Source organism: Brassica napus, chromosome A9 (genome assembly GCF_020379485.1).
Source record: "Brassica napus cultivar Da-Ae chromosome A9, Da-Ae, whole genome shotgun sequence".
In the NCBI taxonomy this organism is placed as follows: domain Eukaryota; kingdom Viridiplantae; phylum Streptophyta; class Magnoliopsida; order Brassicales; family Brassicaceae; genus Brassica; species Brassica napus.
In genome coordinates this window covers 44,039,134-44,056,052 of record NC_063442.1, presented here as the reverse complement: position 1 = coordinate 44,056,052, position 16,919 = coordinate 44,039,134, and the positions used below count along the sequence as shown (strand labels likewise).

Here is a 16,919-nt window from a genome sequence, read left to right as displayed (position 1 = left end):
CGGTACAGTCCATGTCACTTCAGTTACGTCATTTGTTTCGGAGGCAAATAAAAAAGGTTAAAACCAACTATGTGCGACACTATTTAAGATGCATGGTTCGGCTCAGTTTCTAATAAATATCTGGTTATTAGTATCAACTCAAAGAGAAATAAACAGCATCACTCTACAGACAATGATTGTTATTCATTATAGAAAACATTATGAAAGGAAGAAATACATGAGTTACATAAAACTAAATCCGAAATTCAAAGATATAGAACTTCCGTGGAAAAAGGACTTGGTGAAATAAATAAAAGAACATAATAAGCAGAAAGCGTTTTAGGGTTTCAATCATATGAGAAAAACCGAAACCCATCCAAATTACTTAACGAGATCGCATCTGCTCCTGACCTCACCCTGATCCCCGGTAAGAATCCCGACGAAACCGAGCTTAACCATTGATTCTGCAAAATCTCTGTTGAAGGAAGCTCCACGGGTCCACACCTGCGTCTTAATGTATAGCTTGGTCTCCCAGTCATTGAGAAGTGCTGAATCAGATATGAACAAACCCTTCCTCTGATCCACAGCGTCGAAGTAGTGAGAGTCAAATTTATCGACACTCCCTGGGTCCATATCCACTATGGTCTTGACATCTGTTGGCTGGCACCTTTTCTTCAACTCCATAACGTAGTTAGGGTTCATCGCTGGGTCGAAATCGCCTCTGCCCGTGAAGTTATAGATACGACTGCTGATGAGACCGCAAGAAGATACACCAATGGTGTGAGCCCCTGTTCAAGAAATTATTTATACTCAGCTGATCATATCCTTTTTTTTTGGTAAAAAGCTGATCATATCCTTAAGAACTCCAAAGGTTTTAAATTCAACTTTATATAGAAATACCTGAAAGGACGACTAGGTCTTTAGTGTTAAGACCTTTGTCGGAGAAGTTCTTTTTCAGTGTATCAACGTTGGCAAAAGGAGATGGTAAGTTAGCCTCGGAAATTCTCGAGATGCGTCCGTCCCTCCGCCCTAATGGAACAGGCCACCATGGTCCTCTTATCTAAAAAGGAAACCAACAAATTAAACAAGTTAGTACGTACAATAATGTTATAATGTTTTTGGAACGAGAATATCAAGTAGAATGCAAAATGATACCACTAAAACAGCGTCTCTAGCGACCAAGGCAAGAACATCAGCGCAAGAAACAACACCAGGACACGCGATCTCGAGAGCTGACTTGACCGCATCGACCACTTCGTAGCCTTTCAATGTCAAGTTGGGGGAGCGTCTCTTTCCGCATCATTGTTTGGTGATTTAATAAGAATGGAACCATCACATCCCTAATTTGATTAATACACATGAATACAAAAAAAAAAGTTTTAGCACCGTCTCTTATTCATAAACAACCACTAGCTAGGATATAAAGGATGTGAGACTGTCCACTCACGATTCTTCACATATTACTAAAACATGTCATTAACTTACTCTGACAAAACAGTCGTGAAAATGCATCCTCAGAAGCGCAGCAGCAAGAGTTGGCTTGGGAGAGACATATTGAATTGTGACACGGCGGACAATGTCTTCCATTTGTGGACATTTGTAGCGGTAGTAGTCGAGGTCAAGATTACCCATCGTGCCTGGGTTACTTTGTGACTTCCTAAATGGGTTCTCATATGGGCTTGCAACGGAAACTCCAACAACGCCAAGAAGAACCACAAGAGCAAGTAAGTTCTTGAGCGCCATTGTTGTCTCTCTTCTTTGATGAGTATTAAGCCGAGTTTAGGGATGAAGAAAAATGAGAAACTCTCGGGCATTTTATAGTTCATTGGAGGGAGATTTGAAAAATATTGCCAACTAAGATAATACCTATTTTCAAATATTAATATGTTTCTTGGTGGAATTTGAAGAACATTGCAGGCTTCCACGATCTTTCTCATTCTTGTTTGATGCTTAAATTTTAAATTCCCAGGGATAATATAAACTCAAAATATTGACTCTTTTAGTTAAGCTCGGAATTTTCATTAATAAAATAATATTCTCAAATCAATACTATGTTCAACCCTCAAAATAATTATATTACTACTAAATGCAATCTGTAAAACTTGAAAATAATATTTATATTGCTTGTCATTTGTGTTACACACGTTCTCGCATTCGTCATCATCTTTTTTTCTTATCTTCTATCATCTCATCAAACTCCACCAGCCTCCAGCATCCTCCAAATCTTCTGGTATTTACAATTATTACAGCATATATTTCCATATTTTTACACAAAAATCCCAGTTTCTCAAATCTTTTGATGTTTTTTTTTAACATAAGATCTTTTGATGTTTACAAAAATGCCTGTAACTTAATATTTATCAATCTCCCACAGATCTTCTAGTACTTACGGAAGTGCCACATATCATTATATACTTTACAAAACTGCACAAGAACTATTGATACTGATAAAACTGCCCTTAATCTTTTTGAGAAGATGCCAACGTTTGACCGACTTTAGAAATAAATTGGTGTGGGAATCAGACGAAAAGCCCTCCTTTAGCAGTTAAAGTTTTTATTATTTTTTTGGTCTAAATTAAAGTTTTTATTATATTAATTCCCTCGTCGGTTTACTTATAATTTAGTTCTGTAGAGCAGTACTTGTGTGAAGTTCTAATTTGCTCTACACTTCTCCGTATAATACAATGTTTCTAAATCGCATGTTACCAAGAAAGATAGGCTCAAGATATAAACAACAATAGTTAAGGACAAAACAAAAATTCCAAATAAGAATGTACGTGGTAAAGTTGGAATATTCATAGTTCTATACATTAAAATATGATATATTGGCGCATATGAAATCGATGAAGCGTTAGCTATTAGATCGGCTCTTCTCAACGCCCTCGAAGCTGGATTCACAAGAATCTGTATCAAAACAGATTGTCAAGCACTTGTTGCTATCATCAACTCGAAGAATCACCCGAAGGATCTCTACGGAATCTCACGGGACATCGAGCACCTATCCCTCTCCTTTGATTGTATTGTCTTTTCTTATATACCAAGAAACTCAAACTCCTTGGCTGATTCACTTGCTAAATCAGCTCTGTACTTGGCTACCACCAACTATTCTTAGTTGGGCTGCAGACTTTTAATTTATATGATGTGTTGTGTTCAAAAAAAAAAAAGAAATCGATATCGCATACCAAATCCCTTAATTAATCTTATGTACTAAGACCTTAAGGAATTATAGAAATATTAAATAACGATTGTAATCGTGGAATACTCTCTTGCCTGTTAGTAATTTGTTCGTTGCGGTTCTCCTAGCTGTATTAGTAGGGGGATTAGGTGAGTACTGTAAATATGGCATAAAGAAAGATCAGTGGACTCACGAAATGAACAACTCGTTTCAAAAGACAAATTATATTTAAAATACTATATTAACTCAAAATTATATTGTTCAACTAGGGTATTAACTAAGTTCAAAAAAAAACCTAGGATATTAACTGAAAAAAAAAACAAATTATATTCAAAATCGCAAATTAATTAGCTTTGTTTTTGTTGATTATGACATTATAACGCTAAAAACAATCAACGACGTTTTGCTCGACTTTTATATGTTACTTACAACTTACTCTAGTTCCATTTATGGACCAAACATTCACCCTCATTTTACCATATCTAATCCTTACTTTATCACTATAAATAGATATAGTTAGTCACATGATTTGGAATTCACGTTTTAATAATTAGTCACTAAAAATGTATTCACAAATAAGAAAAATAGAAAATAAGAATAAAAGGGAATTACATTCAATTCTCCTAATTAACCACAAGACCAAAGTGTTATAAAAAACATCATGAACGAGGAAAATAAATTTATCCACATATCCTCGTATTGTAATAAAAAAAATATATATATATATATATATATATATATATATAAGTACTGTATCAAAGTTAACTACAAAGTTAATCCAAAATATTATGATATTTTTGAAATATCAAAAGTTAAATACCATCTTTTCAAAAAAACATTTAATCAAAAATATCATAATATTTTAGATTTAGGATTTAATGATTATTCTTTAGGGTTTATCTTAATATTTAGGAAGTGAGGTTGAGTTTGTAACCTCTATAAATGTTTAATAAATGATGGTTAAACATTTATAAATGATTTAAGAGGATTAATATAGTATTTTCATCACAAATTAAAGTTATTTATGAAAATAGTTATCTTTTAAAAGTAAATTTAAAAATAGTATCAAGTTTTTGGTCAAATTAGAATTTTCCTAAAAGTGTTTTTGAGAAGAAAAAAACCCAAATAGTACATTGGCACATCTGTGAAATGAGACAAAAGTTCTATTGTCCAAACATAAAAAGAAATCATTTAAATCTTTTCTAAGGACTTATATACATTGAGACGAAACATGATATACTCTTTTTCCTTTTTGTCGCAACATTTATATATTTATGGGTTCAAAACTTCAGAATTTTTATTGTGAGTGGCGCTGATTAGGAATCAGAAAATAACAAAAAAGAAAATAAAAACCGACAACTCAGCACATGTTAGTTAGCTTAGATGGACCCATGCACCCAGCCACACATTACCAAACATTCAAACTTCTATATAAACAACGTCCAACGTCCCAAGACACCACACATTGAACATAATCCTCCCCCAAAAAATAGATTGTGTCTAAGAAAAAACCAGAAATATAAAGATGAATTGCTTGAAAACTATTGCTCTTTCACTCTCTCTGTTTCTTGTGGGATTGGTCGGACCAATCCAAGCTCAGTTGCAGATGAACTTCTATGCAAACACTTGTCCTAACGCCGAAAAGATTGTTCAAGATTTTGTTTCAAACCACATTTCTAACGCTCCTTCTCTTGCCGCTGCTCTCTTGAGGATGCATTTCCACGATTGTTTTGTTCGGGTAAACTATTTTTCATATTTTTATAGAATTAACATTCTATTTGGCTACTGAGTTAATGAAAATATATGTACATGTCCATGTAGGGTTGTGATGGATCAGTGCTGATAAACTCAACGTCAGGAAATGCAGAGAGAGATGCAACTCCTAACCTAACGGTTAGAGGGTTTGGCTTCATCGAGGCAATCAAAACTGTGCTTGAAGCTCAGTGTCCCGGAATCGTCTCTTGCGCTGATATTATCGCTCTAGCATCTCGAGACGCCGTCGTTTTCACCGTTAGCATTATATAATATTCACAAAACATTATTGTAAATTACTAGGTATAGTATTTCATATTGTAAATTTTGGTATGTTGTAGGGAGGACCAAGCTGGAGTGTACCGACCGGAAGAAGAGATGGGAGGATATCGAACGCATCAGAGGCATTAGCTAACATCCCTCCTCCTACGAGTAACTTCACCAATCTTCAGACACTCTTTGCAAACCAAGGACTTGATCTTAAGGACCTTGTCTTACTCTCTGGTAAAGTCTAAGCACTAATGTTAAAAAAAATCATTAGGATATAAGTAATAACTTGGCGATTTATAGGATTTAGTGCCTACACAGGAAGCTAAATTTATTTTCCTCGTCCATGATGTTTTTTTTTTTAAATTGTTTTAGAAAAATCGTTTCTGCCCTATTTGCCACTTTTATGCGTCACATAAGCCGATTACGTTCTTTTTTTGTGTAAAATATTTTAGCATACATTTCAAGCTTTTTCGTTAAAAATTGTGTTTTGTTTTATGCCAGGAGCTCACACTATCGGTGTATCTCACTGCTCGTCTTTCACAAACCGTCTCTACAACTTCACTGGTCGTGGAGACCAAGATCCAGCCTTAGACAGCCAATACGCAGCCAATCTCAAGTCTAGAAAATGCCCTAGCCTCAACGATAACACGACCATAGTGGAGATGGATCCAGGGAGCCGTAAAACGTTTGATCTTAGTTATTACCAGCTCGTCCTCAAGCGTAGGGGTCTGTTTCAGTCAGACTCTGCTCTCACCACCAACCCCACAACGCTCTCAAACATAAACCAGCTCTTGAAGGGGTCGGTGGAGAGCTTCTTCTCTGAGTTTGCCAAGTCGATGGAGAAAATGGGTCGGATCAATGTCAAGACTGGGTCAGCTGGAGTGGTTAGAAGGCAATGCTCCGTTGCAAATAGTTAAGTGGTGCAAATTTTTAGTGTGTGGGAGTTTTGTGTGTTTTCGTTAAAAATAATAAGGATGATGATAATGATTGTGATGTGACCTTTTCGGATTTGTGTGTCTGCATTTGGTTTTAAACTTGGCCAATAAAGAAATAAAAAGTATATTAGTTTTTCTTTCTTGTCTTGTAAGAATCATGACACTGAAGTTGGTTTGAGTACATTGCCATTTTGTTGGTAGAGTTATATGCAAACGAGAAGATCCAAAAGAATTAAAGAAGTTATTATGTGAAACATAACCATTGTATCAGCCGACAGAAAAAGAGAAATTATTATGTGGAAATATAACCATTATGGTATAAAGTTTGTATCATTCCTTTGTAGGGCTCACTCACTCAGTAGAATGAAGAGAAAAAACTCTGCCCTCATCACAGTCTACTTCATCTTCTTCTTGCAAGAAGTATGCCAGTAAATATAGCTGTTCCTGCTACTGCAATCGCCACTGATGATACTATCCTCTTCACTGTAAACACTGACCCATCGCCTGGTATCTCCATAAGATCCTCTATCTGTAAATTCCATGAAAGTATAAAATAAACCACAGCCCGAAAAGGAAATAAGACTGTCAACGATAAGTTTCACAAGAACGAACCGATACAGGTTGTTTCCAATTCTTCTTGATTCCATTAATATGCCCATTACCGATAACTGCCACAACCAAGTTGCACCCACTTGCAATATCCAGCAAAGCGGTTGCCATGTACCTGAGAGTTTCATTTATGTTGCCCACCAGTCAATCATTAATCATCTCTCTATTTAATTTGTTAATACCAACACGTCTATTTCAGTTATCAGATGATGAATAATGACAAGCCAAGCTTATAGAATCAGAGAAACTACATCGTAGAGAGTGATAAGAGAATACTAACCGGTCTCGCTCATACACAAGTGTTTCTATGAGGGATGGAAACTCCTTGCTCAGTTCTTCGATCAACAGAGTCATCGAATCGGCAGTTTCCATTTCTTGCGGCTGAAGCGATTTAAATTTATCATAGATTGAGATATATTAGATATGATTAATCACAGTACATTACATATGTAGAAAGAAACAAAAAAAAAACATGTATACAGTAAGACTTACCCTTTTGCCGTGTTCTTCAGAGCTTGGCAAAAAGACATCTTGAAACATCAAGGTGTATACAAACTTTACCTTGTGCCACAGAGGCATCTTGGCCCATGTTCTTTTTAGCGTGATCTGCATCGGAAATATATTTGAAATAAAATGAGTAATATACTACTATGTGAGAGAATGCGACTCCATGTTATATAATGCATAACAATACTAAATGAATGTTTTTGAAACTGTAGTAACCTGTATGGGACGATCAACAAGCATCACCTTTCCCCCATACTTACAAGCCTCTTCATAGGCCACACGAAACTCAGAACCAGGAAAAACCCCAAACTCACTGGCAATCTAACACAAGGACATGATGTTAAATTTTTTGGTTCAGAAAGTTGAAGCTTTCCATTAAAAGAATAATATTGATTAAGGGAAACTTGCCTTTGCAAGAAACCACTCATAAAGTATTCCAAATATGTTCTGTTTCTGCTTCAAACTTTCAATCATTTCCCACATGGTTGGAATCTAGGGAAACAAAACATAGTAATATAAGCAAAAGGGTTAGAAGAGTGTTGGAATTTATTAAATCCATGTCCAACTCTATATAGCAGAATCACAAGTGCGAAAAGCACACCTTGAGAGTCTGCGGTTGAAGGAGAGATACTCTGCTTGAGCACAACTCCACGAGGACAGCCTATTAATCATCACCAGCCACGTGGTTAAGACCAAAACTTAAAAGATATCAAACTTCACCACATATTTAAAAGAGACGAACCTCAGGTTTCAAGTAGCTGATCACTGCTTTAACTACTCGACAAGATTCCTGAAAACCAAAACGATATTGCAGGATTACCCCATGATGAATGATTGAATCAGAGTCACTCATAGACCAAACCGGATGAAACATTGCCTCTCGTGCCTTTAAATTTTTTGAAAATATTTATATATAAATAGGTTTCCAAATTTGTAAAAGAAATTTAAATCCTCCAAACTATAGAAATCCTTCTTAAACCATCTATAAACCCCAAAATCTCAAGAGCCGCATTCGATTAAATGCTACTTTATCACAGTCTTATACAAAAAAAAAAACAAAGAGCTAAGCTCAGATCAAAGTTCTAAACCCCTCCAAAAAACATATCTGCAAAAGATCCCTGATAGGAGGTTTCTTGAAATTCACATACAGTCTCAAGTTTCTACAAATCAAATAAGAAAACGATTTACTAAAAAACCGGTTTAGTCCCCGGTTAAACAATAATAATAATGTATAAGGCACCTAACTACAGCCTAGCCATTTTTAGAACATTGAATCAATTCAATCCTAGTTTCAGAGAATACCTCTGATACATGAGAAGTACCGATCAACAACACATAGCAAGATCCGGTTTCGGCAGTGGAATCGCACGTCAGCATCGCACCGCTTTTCACCAACTCCTCCAGTAGCTCCAACACCTCCGGTGAGCACTCACCATCTCCATCATCACCAGCTGCTGGTGCATCGCCGCCGCTAACCACGGAATCGGAGTCGTCGTGTGCTTCCTCCACCACCGCGTCGTCGTCGAGCAGGTCCTCCTTCTCCACATTCACTATGCTCTCGCTTGACGACATGTCGCCGGTAGGCTTGGAGTCTTCTTCGCCGTGAACGAAGTCCTCGCTGGAGTGAACCTCCGTCTCCGACGGCGGCGATTGAGTCGGTTCCATCGACATCGAGGAGGTGGATGTTAGAGATGTAATTCCGAGGAGTCTGAGATCAACGCAGTGCTTACTAGTTAAGGCAAGGTGGTCTGGTGGGAAAGTGTAGAAAGTCGTATATAAAATTATAAATAAATATATATAAAGTTTCATTTCCTTAATTAAAAACTTAATTAACATTTAATCAATTTTATTCCCAACAATGGGCTTGTATTGGGCCTCCGTTTAATTGTCTATAGTACGCTAGGTTTTCAGGGGCTTATTCTGAAACAAAATTGTTGGATTCTTTTCTTGTTACACAAGTAAAATATCATTCTTCAAACATTTCTTTTCAGATAGAATAATTTAGGTGAATAATCGATCATTTGTATTTGTCAAAAGTGTTTTTAACTGATTATTTCCTATCATCCAAATCACTTCTCTCCCATTCTCGTAACTTTTAAGTATATTTACATAATAATCTTTTGTTGCATGTTCATAGGTTCTCTATAGCATACTTCAATAGCCATGTTCTTTTCATTAACGCACGACCAGCGGCTGCGACACCTATTCTAAAGAGAAAGAGGGAAGAAAATTGAACGGAATTAGTTTTTAAATGCAGAGGAGAGACGCAGAAGAGAGACGCAGAGGAGAGAGAATGAAGGTAATTGGACGCTGTTATTTTTGGCGTCAACGGAATTTGCCAAATCCGTGTAGTTTTTGATCGCTGCGTCTTTCCTCCTCCCTCCGAGCAACCATTAAATATAAAAACAATGAAGAAATTTCAGTCACTGGTCGCAACCGCCGCGAGAATGAAACGAACATGGCTAATATATGGGAGTTTGTGTGTATTCGTGAAAAATAATATGGATGATGACTGATGATTATTGATGATGATTGTGATGTGACCTTTTCAGATTTTTTTTGTTCTCGTCTTGTACGAATCATGACATTGAAATTGGTTTGAGTACATTGCCATTTTGTAGATAAGAGTTATCCGCAAACGAGAGGATCCAAAAGCATTTAAAAATTTGATTCATTTTGACTGTTTAAAAGAAAAGTAACGGCTGACAAAAAAAAAGAGAGAGTAAAGTTTGTATCATTCCTTTGTATGATGGCTCAGGAGAATGAAGAGAAAAGCTCTGCTCTTCATCACAACCTTTTTCACCTTCTTCTTGAAAGAAGTATGCCAGTAAATATAGCTGTTCCTGCTACTGCAATCGCCACTGATGATACTATCCTCTTCACTGTAAAGACTGAGTTGTCGCTCGGTATCTCCATTAGATCTTTCATCTGTAAATTCCATGAAATGAAATGAAATAAGCTCATTCCTTGATTCAGAGACTGTCAACGACAAGTTATACAGCAACAAACCGTTATAGGCTGCTTCCAGTTCTTCTTGATTCCATTAATATGTCCTCTGCCGATAACTGCCACAACCGAGTTGTGCTCACTTGCAACTCTCAGCAAAGAGGATGCCATGTACCTGATAATTTCATTTATGTTGCCACCAATCATCATTAATCCTCTCTATAAGCCATGATTAACGAATCGGAGAAGCTACATAAAGAGGGACTAGAGAATACTAACTGGTCTCGCTCATGCACAAGTGTTTCCATGAGAGATGGAAACTCCTTGCTCATTTCTTGAATCACCAGTGTCACCATATCCACATTGTCCATTTCTTTCAGCTGAATCGATTCAAACTTATCAAAGATTGAGATATACTATAGATATTATGAACCACAGTAAAAAACATGTATACAGTAAGACTTACCATTCTGTCGAGTTCTTCAGCGCTCGGTAAGAAGACCGCTTGAAACATCAAGGAGTATATAAACTTCACCTTGTGCCACAGAGGCATCTTTGCCCATGTTCTCTTTAAAGTGATCTGCACGGAAAAATGTTAAATCAAATGAGTATATACTGGGACTATGTGAGAGAATGCGACTCCATGTTATAAGCTGCATAACAATACTGAGAGAATGCCAAAAATATAACCTGTACGGGACGATCACCTAGTATCACACTGCCCCCATATTTAAGAGCCTCTTCATATGCCACACGAAACTCAGTACCAGGAAAAACCTCAAGCTGACTGGCGATCTAACAGAAGTACAGGATGCAAAGTTTTAGCTCAGAAAGTTAAAGCTTCGATAGAAAGAGTTTACCGATTAAGGAAACTTGCCTTTGCAAGAAACCAGCCATAAAGTATTCCGAACGTGTTCTGTTTCTGCTTCCAACTTTCAATCATGTCCGACATGGTTGGAATCTAGAGGAGAAAAACATAGTACATTTCAGAATAAGTAAAAGTGTTGGAAAGGCTAGAAACGTGTATAAGTGAATGGATATCTGATATATCATCAACAAAGCATAGCATATAAAACTAGTGAAGTACATTCTATAGGCAAACTCTTTTCCAGCAAACAACACAGACCTCATGCATCACTTGATTAATGAAATCCTCTGTTTTTGCAATTAATAAAAGAATTTTGGCATCCCTCTCTATTGTTAGACATCGACAGGAGAAAAAAAACTATCATCTTCCACCAAAAGCAACAGCAATACCCAATCTTTTTCAGAATCTCAGACAATGATATATGTCAATAACATGTGAAAAGTAAACCAAATAGCAAAGAAGACGCAGAATCACAACTCTGAAAAGCAAACCTTCAGAGACTGAGGTTGGAGGATAGACACTCGGCTTGAACACAACTCCACGAAGACAGCCTATTAACCATCACCCACGTGATTAGACCAAAACACAAGATATCAACCTTCAGCTCTCGGTAAACATATGTAAAGAGACGAACCTCAGGTTTCAAGAAGCTGATTATTTCTTTAACTTCACGACAAGACTCCTGAAAACCAACAAAATTTCAGGATCATCCCATATGATCAATTGATTGAATGCTACTCTATCACAGTCTAATAATCAAAAACAAAGAGAGCTAGGCTAATATCAAGCTCTAAATTCATATCTTTCTTGATTTAGACTAGCTCCATTTAACCAAAAGATTCTTGTAATTCACATGCAATTCAACTTTCTCCAAATCACTCGATCCTAGTTTGAATTCAACTAACATGCAATCAAAGAGTCTCCAAATCAATTCAATCCTACTTTCAATTCCAAATCAGCTCTAATCGCAAAACGAATCCGAACGAGAATACCTTCGATACATGAGCAGTCCCGATCAAATACACATCGCAAGATCCGCTTTCCCCATTGGACTCGCACGTCAGGATCACAACGCTTTTCGCCAGTTCCTCCGGTAGCTCCACTTTCGCCGATGAACACTCGCCTTCTCCATCACCACCGCCGACGCTAACAACGGAATCGGAGTCTTCTTTGTGCTCTTCTTCTTCCTCCTCCTCCTCAACCGCGTCCTCCTTCTCCACATTCACTATGCTGTCGCTTAAAGAGAAATCGCCGGTAGGCTTGGAGTGTTCTTCGATGTGAACGAAGTCCTCGCCGGAGTGAACCGCCGGCTCCGATTCCGACGGCGATTGCGTCGGTTCCATATCGAATCGAGGAGGTGGATGGCAGAGATGTAATTTCGTGGGATTACGGAGGGCGAAAGTTTAAGATTAGGATCACGCAATGCTTAAATGGTGGGAAAGTCGTATATAAATATAAGTTCCATTTTCATTAATTAAAACTTTAATTAACACTTAATCATTTTATTCCCCAACAATGGGCTTCTATTTAAGCCCATGTTTAAAACAAATTGTTGGATTCTTTTCGTGTGACAGAAGTAAAATATCATTCTTAACACATTTTTATGTTTTCAGAGAGAATAATTTAGTACCCTTTAGGTGAATAATCGATCATTTATATTTGAAAAAGTGTTTTTTACTGATTCTTTTCCTACCTTTCAAATCTCTTCTCATAACTCTAAGTATATTTACTTAACCTTTTGTTGCATATTCATAGCTAGGTTCTGTATCTTGTTAATGTTATAGCTGGCTGGTGAATATATCAAAAATAGTTAACTGCAAAAATTCAAAGTTAAGAGGCAACAAGCTGATTAACAGTATAATATTCAGTTTAGAAAATAGCTAAAAACTAATTTGCAAAGATATATGATAGTATATTAGGTACGTTGCTACTTGCTACTAGGGATGAATGTAAATAAACTCATCCTCTTTGCATTCTCGAATCCCAATTTCCATTACTTTTCCACCGGTGGAAGAAGTTGGTAAAATATCACAACACTGTCTTCTGGGAGCCTTCAACTACCACATCCATATAAAATAAATTAATTAAGATCACAAACTTAAATTAAATAGGAAAGGTAAGGTTGTATTTTTATGGTGTTATTATATTTAAGACTTTATATTATTTAACAAATAATCATCCTAATATCAATACAGAAAAAAAAATTATTTGAAAAAAGTTTCCAAAATTGTAAGATAAGGCAGATTGACTTACTTGTCTTATATCAGGATCAAGTCTTGTAGAAAACACTCTAATCTCTTCTAGTTTGCGAGGCGATGAAATGGGATCATACGTGCAATTCTCGTAAGCTTGTTTATACACACTTTTAATAGTTTCATCACCGGGAGAAGATGAAACATGTTCCATGAAGAATGTGACTGGTCTTTGGCAAGGATCAGGATGAACCTCTCTTGTGTTGAATGTGTACACACTTGCCAACCCGCCTGATGGTTTCCACGTTTCTTGTGTTTTCAAAACATCCCGTAAATACAAATGTCTACCCTCAATCTAACGTTTGAAACAACAAATTAATTTGATTTAATGACATTAATTTACTATATAGTATTATATATAGTTTAATCTATTATTTGAAAGATAAAAATATGGTTTTCAAATTAAGTTCCGGATCAGTGGATGTTGCATGCAAAATCATATGTATATCTAGGACAAAGCTCTTAAACTCAATAAACCAAAGAACAATAATCTAGCCAGATCTATATGGATGTTAAGATTTCTTATAAAACAAAAAATAATAATAGCTAACCTGAACAGTGTAGCCCCAAGAGACAGAGATGGTCCAAGAGTACCAACGGTCGTAGCAAACGGAGAGTTGAAGTATACGGAGAGGATCAACTTCGACGGCGGAAAAGAGGTGGCGGAAGGCGGTGAAAGTCGTTGAGTTAGGGAAAATTGGGTCAATGTGGGGCACGTGGTGTAGAGACACCAACGGTCTCGTTGAATGTGATGCCAATATTCCCAATGCATTTCCTTTCACATCAAACTGCTTATATAAATAAATAAAAATGAATACGTTTGATCAAGTTTTTTAAAATAAAAATGATAGATCAATATTTTTTTTTAAATAATCGTGTTATTTAAAATTTTATAAAACCTGATGGAAGCCAGACTCATGAGTCAATCCAACTCCGAGCTCAAGCACACAAGCATGAATCCTAGAGTCCCCTCCGTACAAATGTGGATACCGTTCGATACAAGAATCAAAGTTTTTAGCTAAAACGTTAGCCAACGAGCTACTTAAAGCGAACCCTCCACCGCCAAACGCCATGTCGTGTCCGAACTTGGAGTTCTGGTGATAAATCTCTGAGTTTGCTCCTATGTAATACCATGATGTGTGGTCGTATTTAGAGAGCGTTCTTGCGAGGTTTTCCGGGACGAACATCGTGTTGTCGTATCCAAAGACGTACCATCTTACTTCCTCTGAGGAAGTATTAAACATCCTTACGGTTTCTAACACGCTCCTCGCGATTCGAATCGCGTTTCTGTCACCACCTCTCCAAGTGTATCTGTAAGGCATGCATGATCAATAGTTCTATAGGCTAATTCGATTTAGTTATACCTTTTTTTGGTCAAACCATTATACTATATATAAAGGTTAAATTCAAGTAATAAAGTAGGTATATAACAAAATTGCTAATTTCAAGTTACTGAAATTCTAAATTGTTAAAAGAACAAACTTACCAAAGCTCCCTTTTATGGTTAACATTGTTTTGGTAGTTCTGAAAATACGACTTTGGAGAATTTCTCATTATATTTTGGGTATGCTTAGGTTATGTGCAATTACAGTAACATCGGTGGAGTTTAAGTTGAGTCTCCAAACTCCTAACTAAGTTGAGATTTGTATATAATCTAGCTACTTGAAATAACAAATCTTAGATATAATTAACAAGTCTTTCTAAAAACCAGTGCATTTGAATTATTGTTTCATATAGTTTTTGTTTATATAATATTAATTTAAATTACGGAAAAATCTCATAAAACACAAAAAATAGAAGCTATATACTATTAAATTAAATTAAAAAAATTAAACTCATTTCATATAGTATAATTTTGAGTTTGTCAAGAGCTTGTACTAATAAATAAACAATAGGCGTTACAACATAAGGCCCCTTGAATTGTTTAATAAACCAAAAAATGGCTCCTACTTTTGATTAATGACTATTTTAATGATTTGCTTAGTTACCTGAACCGTGAAGTATCTTCGGAAACACAAATCGGAGGAAGGAGATGAGAATCTGTGTGATTCTCCAAAGACGACAAGGGACGGTCAACAAAGACACACCCTCTCATTCTCCTAGCATCCCACCAAAGCTTAACGTATTCTCTACGTGTAGGCCACCACTTCGTGCTCGATCCGATCCCAAAGACAATGTGATCAATCTCTGTTAGGCTCTGAGCTTGATCTTGAGCAGATATGAAGTAGGCTCTAATAGTGTCTTTAGATTGAAGCGTTGGTACCGAGAGAGAGACGAGAAGATAGACCAAGGAAATCAAAATAGAAAGTATTATGCAATTTATCATACGAGCCGAGATAGTTGAAGAAGAGGAAGGATGAGTTTTCGAAACGGGTCGAAAGAGACGCATTTCCTTGTGCTTAGGGGTTGAAAGAGAACAAAAATAATACAAAGAATAATAAATCTTGGTTTATTACGTTTATCTATAGAAAAATAGATGGAAGTATCTAAGAATGTATATGTTAATACGACGGTGGCTATATATTTATGTGTTGGTCATGGTGGAGATAGACTGTTGTAGAGGCGGTGGAAGAGGAAGGTTGATCATAGGGAGAGTAATGTAAAAAAGGTTTCTTAATGTAAGGAGTTAGTGCAGCCTGACTGTTTAAGGCGTAGACAAAGAAAGGAGACTTATATATTAGATTATTTGTTTTATTTCCTTAATATATCATTTTAGCGTGGGAGCCTTTTTGGACTCGTACGTTAGGTCTTTCTCCACTTTATAAAATTTGTCAAGATTGTATTTTCATAGTCAAACTAATCTCCATAAGTTTTAGTTGGCATACAATCTTTTCTTCATGGTAGTGAAGATATGTGTATCTAAGGGAACTCAGTTTCCATAACAACAGAATTTTTTTTTGTTCTGCTAGATTGATGATGGTATACTAATTAGATGTTTGTTGACCAATGTTAAATTATTTAGATGTCTAATTAAGCTTAGATCGTTCATAATTTTATTTGATGTTAAGATTACAAATCGAACTAGTTCAATAAATACTTGGTTTTGATTTGTCATGTATGTGTGTTTTTACTGATTTTATTGTTAGCATATAAGATCTATTCTATTAAAAGGGAAGCATTCTTGATAAATCTACTTATAAAGGTTGTTTGGACCTTTCCTTTTTTTTTATTTTTTGGTCTTCTTTATATATTATATGTTATCCCTATTTAATCTCACTTTGTTATCAGCAAAACAAATATTATTAATTTGGCTTTGGGTGTTTAACTTAAAAAAGATAATTTAACTGATACAACTCATTCAGAAAAAAAAAATATAAATCCAATTAACTTTTGTTACAGAAAAAAAAATTAACCAAATTAACTTTAGACCCTTTTTTTTACAAAATCTCAAATTATGAAGACCATTTTATACATAAATACATATAAATGTAACATTATTTAAATTGTATGGATTTCTAATAATAAAATATTTGTCATAAACTGATTTTTTTTTTGAAAAAATTGATAATAGTTTGATAGAAAATTAAAAAAGGAAAAAAAATAATACTTGCTTCACTATTTTGGTAGATTGATAATTAATATATTTATAAATAAACTTAACAATATTTGTTAAAAGAAATTTCTTA

The 16,919-nt window shown here is 35.7% G+C and overlaps 5 protein-coding genes across 5 annotated transcripts; 1 reads left to right on the top strand and 4 right to left on the bottom strand.

Annotated features, from left to right (window-relative positions):
* Positions 1-164: 164 nt before the first annotated feature.
* Positions 165-1,782, bottom strand: LOC106420069 (peroxidase 1). The gene is given in 5 exon segments (XM_013860900.3): positions 165-767; positions 880-1,039; positions 1,135-1,262; positions 1,265-1,319; positions 1,465-1,782. Coding segments are annotated over 5 exon segments (1,008 nt in total). The 5' UTR covers positions 1,723-1,782; the 3' UTR covers positions 165-360.
* Positions 1,783-4,604: 2,822 nt separating this feature from the next.
* Positions 4,605-6,250, top strand: LOC106420000 (peroxidase 3). The gene is made up of 4 exons (XM_013860837.3): positions 4,605-4,892; positions 4,976-5,164; positions 5,248-5,410; positions 5,678-6,250. The coding sequence occupies exons 1-4, from the start codon at positions 4,680-4,682 to the stop codon at positions 6,091-6,093; spliced, it is 981 nt and encodes a 326-aa protein (XP_013716291.1). The 5' UTR covers positions 4,605-4,679; the 3' UTR covers positions 6,094-6,250.
* Positions 6,251-6,331: 81 nt separating this feature from the next.
* LOC106419791 (traB domain-containing protein-like) lies at positions 6,332-9,014 on the bottom strand. Its single transcript, XM_013860624.3, has 9 exons — positions 8,530-9,014; positions 7,970-8,017; positions 7,829-7,888; positions 7,636-7,719; positions 7,444-7,548; positions 7,213-7,326; positions 7,001-7,101; positions 6,724-6,835; positions 6,332-6,640 (listed from the first exon to the last, which is right to left on the bottom strand). The coding sequence occupies exons 1-9, from the start codon at positions 8,896-8,898 to the stop codon at positions 6,512-6,514; spliced, it is 1,122 nt and encodes a 373-aa protein (XP_013716078.2). The 5' UTR covers positions 8,899-9,014; the 3' UTR covers positions 6,332-6,511.
* A 795-nt stretch (positions 9,015-9,809) lies between these two features.
* On the bottom strand, positions 9,810-12,484 carry LOC106419792 (traB domain-containing protein-like). Its single transcript, XM_013860625.3, has 9 exons — positions 12,034-12,484; positions 11,676-11,723; positions 11,533-11,592; positions 11,051-11,134; positions 10,864-10,968; positions 10,640-10,753; positions 10,453-10,553; positions 10,237-10,348; positions 9,810-10,155 (listed from the first exon to the last, which is right to left on the bottom strand). Exons 1-9 carry the CDS (start codon positions 12,382-12,384, stop codon positions 10,027-10,029), a joined length of 1,104 nt encoding a protein of 367 aa, XP_013716079.2. The 5' UTR covers positions 12,385-12,484; the 3' UTR covers positions 9,810-10,026.
* A 238-nt stretch (positions 12,485-12,722) lies between these two features.
* On the bottom strand, positions 12,723-16,663 carry LOC106420068. The gene is made up of 5 exons (XM_022708251.2): positions 15,282-16,663; positions 14,193-14,604; positions 13,845-14,081; positions 13,295-13,588; positions 12,723-13,098 (listed from the first exon to the last, which is right to left on the bottom strand). The coding sequence occupies exons 1-5, from the start codon at positions 15,680-15,682 to the stop codon at positions 12,979-12,981; spliced, it is 1,464 nt and encodes a 487-aa protein (XP_022563972.1). The 5' UTR covers positions 15,683-16,663; the 3' UTR covers positions 12,723-12,978.
* Positions 16,664-16,919: the final 256 nt, after the last annotated feature.

What these genes read in the sequence shown, in the direction of transcription:
- LOC106419792 (XM_013860625.3), bottom strand. Translation starts at nt 12,384, where the DNA reads ATGGAACCGACGCAATCGCCGTCGGAATCGGAGCCGGCGGTTCACTCC. An exon ending in GGACTGCTCATGTATCGAAG is followed by an intron (nt 11,724 to 12,033) that starts GTATTCTCGTTC and finishes GTTGGTTTTCAG; the next exon opens with GAGTCTTGTCGTGAAGTTAA. An exon ending in ATGGCTGGTTTCTTGCAAAG is followed by an intron (nt 10,969 to 11,050) that starts GCAAGTTTCCTT and finishes TACTTCTGTTAG; the next exon opens with ATCGCCAGTCAGCTTGAGGT.
- LOC106419791 (XM_013860624.3), bottom strand. Translation starts at nt 8,898, where the DNA reads ATGTCGATGGAACCGACTCAATCGCCGCCGTCGGAGACGGAGGTTCAC. An exon ending in ATGAGTGGTTTCTTGCAAAG is followed by an intron (nt 7,549 to 7,635) that starts GCAAGTTTCCCT and finishes TCCTTGTGTTAG; the next exon opens with ATTGCCAGTGAGTTTGGGGT. An exon ending in CTGAAGAACACGGCAAAAGG is followed by an intron (nt 7,102 to 7,212) that starts GTAAGTCTTACT and finishes AAATCGCTTCAG; the next exon opens with CCGCAAGAAATGGAAACTGC.
- LOC106420068 (XM_022708251.2), bottom strand. Translation starts at nt 15,682, where the DNA reads ATGCGTCTCTTTCGACCCGTTTCGAAAACTCATCCTTCCTCTTCTTCA. An exon ending in GAAGATACTTCACGGTTCAG is followed by an intron (nt 14,605 to 15,281) that starts GTAACTAAGCAA and finishes CATGCCTTACAG; the next exon opens with ATACACTTGGAGAGGTGGTG. An exon ending in ATGAGTCTGGCTTCCATCAG is followed by an intron (nt 14,082 to 14,192) that starts GTTTTATAAAAT and finishes TTATATAAGCAG; the next exon opens with TTTGATGTGAAAGGAAATGC.
- LOC106420000 (XM_013860837.3), top strand. Translation starts at nt 4,680, where the DNA reads ATGAATTGCTTGAAAACTATTGCTCTTTCACTCTCTCTGTTTCTTGTG. An exon ending in TCCACGATTGTTTTGTTCGG is followed by an intron (nt 4,893 to 4,975) that starts GTAAACTATTTT and finishes ATGTCCATGTAG; the next exon opens with GGTTGTGATGGATCAGTGCT. An exon ending in GAGACGCCGTCGTTTTCACC is followed by an intron (nt 5,165 to 5,247) that starts GTTAGCATTATA and finishes GGTATGTTGTAG; the next exon opens with GGAGGACCAAGCTGGAGTGT.